Source organism: Saimiri boliviensis, chromosome 8 (assembly GCF_048565385.1).
Source record: "Saimiri boliviensis isolate mSaiBol1 chromosome 8, mSaiBol1.pri, whole genome shotgun sequence".
NCBI classification, from domain to species: domain Eukaryota; kingdom Metazoa; phylum Chordata; class Mammalia; order Primates; family Cebidae; genus Saimiri; species Saimiri boliviensis.
The window spans coordinates 78,924,913-78,926,837 of NC_133456.1; the positions used below are offsets into that span (position 1 = coordinate 78,924,913).

The following is a 1,925-nucleotide window of genomic DNA, read 5'->3' on the forward strand; positions in this document are numbered from 1 at the left end:
TTTAGTGTGTGGAGACGACATATTTTACAAACACTCTTTTAATACGGTGTTTTGTCCCCCAATTCACCACTTTTCTTTCTTGCATCTGGGCTTTGCTGTGCAATTTATACCTTTAAAATAACAGGAATCTACTGGCATCATTTCAAACCAGTTAATTGTCAGAGAGGCTAATCTGTGAAGATGTATTTAAAGGAAATAATGTTTCTTGGTCCATTCTTACATGGTGTTGGAGTAGTAGATAAATATTTATTTGAAAATAAAAACAATTTTTACTTCAGCTGTTTGTTTTTTACCTCAAAACACCAAAATCAGTGACTTTAAATACAGTTTTCACATGGGTGCTGATTATGTAGCTGGCATAGCTTCAAAACAGGGTATATGGAGCAATAAATATCATAACGGTATTTATTCACAATTAGAAAATCAATATAGAATCAACATATGCTCTATGCCATTTGTGTTAGACTATATTCTTTTTGTTATGCTTGGTTTTGTTTTTAACATTTTCTTTTATACAATACTAACATGGCATTGGAAAAACAAGAGAGTTAAAGAAAACCATAATGACAAGTTCAGATTTACACAAACAGATGAGCACTACATTATTCCATTTTTTTGTATTTTCTGTATATATAAACTGAGATAAAATTTAAAAAAAAATTACAAGATGGAAGGCAACAGAAAGAGAAAGAAGAAGTGTCCAAAGTTTGGGTTGCCCATCAATCCATGTTACCGTTTTTAAATCTCTGAATGATGCCAGCCAGTTTGGGTAGTAAGCAGGCATTTTGGGGTTTAAATTCAGAAATTGGTCCCTATTATTTGCTGCATCCTCCCTTTCTTTCAGGTGCTCCGGGAATCATTGGCTCTGTGTGGTATGCTGTTGATGTTTATGTGGAACGTTCTTCTCTGGTTTTGCATAATATATTTCTTGGTATTCAATATAAATTTGGTTGGTCCTGTTGGCTTGGAATGGCTGGGTCTCTGGGTTGCTTTTTGGCTGGAGCGGTTCTCACCTGCTGCTTATACCTTTTTAAAGGTAAGAATAAAATAAGAGAGCAAACTTTCTTGCCTCCACTTTTTCCCAAGCCAGTGAAAACACATTTCAAAATTAAAAAATAACGCTATTTATTTAAATTCCTATCTATTACCATTAAAAATTTCAATTGTTCAAGGGAAAGTGAATGGTATTCATATATATGTATAATTCTAATACACATATATGTATAATTATAATATACATATATGTACAATTCTAACATACATATATTCTAATTATATATTTTAATAATTACATATAACCTAATATATAATTATAATAAATATATAGTTATATATAGTAATACATATTATGTATGTATGTACATACATAGGTATATATGCATCTGCACATATGTGTACAGTTACATATATGCACATGTACATATGTATACAGAAACATATGTGTATAGGCACATACTGCAAATGCATTTGTACATATATGCATATATACACATATACATACATGTGTGCACACACACATGCGCATATATATATCCCTTCACCCACTCAAATAAATGTATGTTTAGTGTTAAATGAAGAAGTGCACTAAGAGCCAGCCAAATATTTCTTGTTAAAGGGCGTAACATGTTACATGGGGTTTCTAAAAATATCATCTTAGAAACTCAGGGAATACCGCTCCTGATTCTTCATCATAAAGAAAGAAAAAGAAAAGAAAGGGAAAACTACTTGGCTGAATTTTAAACCTAAAGTAACTTTCAGCATGAAAATCTTAGATTGTCTTCGAGGATTCTTCTTAGAGTTCCAAGATGCTACCTACTTTGACTGTCTATATTCTTGCTCCTTTTGAGGAAGAACATTCGAAATGGTGATTTATAATTTTCCAGAGTTCACTGAATCTTACTTATATTTATGTCTCTTTCAAACAG

At 31.7% G+C, this 1,925-nt stretch overlaps 1 protein-coding gene across 1 annotated transcript in view; it reads left to right on the forward strand.

Annotated features, from left to right (window-relative positions):
* Window positions 1-1,925, forward strand: part of CLDN16 (claudin 16) — a 30,508-nt gene that overhangs the window by 20,465 nt on the left and 8,118 nt on the right. The window contains exon 4 of the mRNA XM_003927014.4: window positions 845-1,036. Within this exon, the coding sequence (XP_003927063.1) occupies window positions 845-1,036 (192 nt within the window). The remainder of the gene's footprint in view (window positions 1-844; window positions 1,037-1,925) is intronic.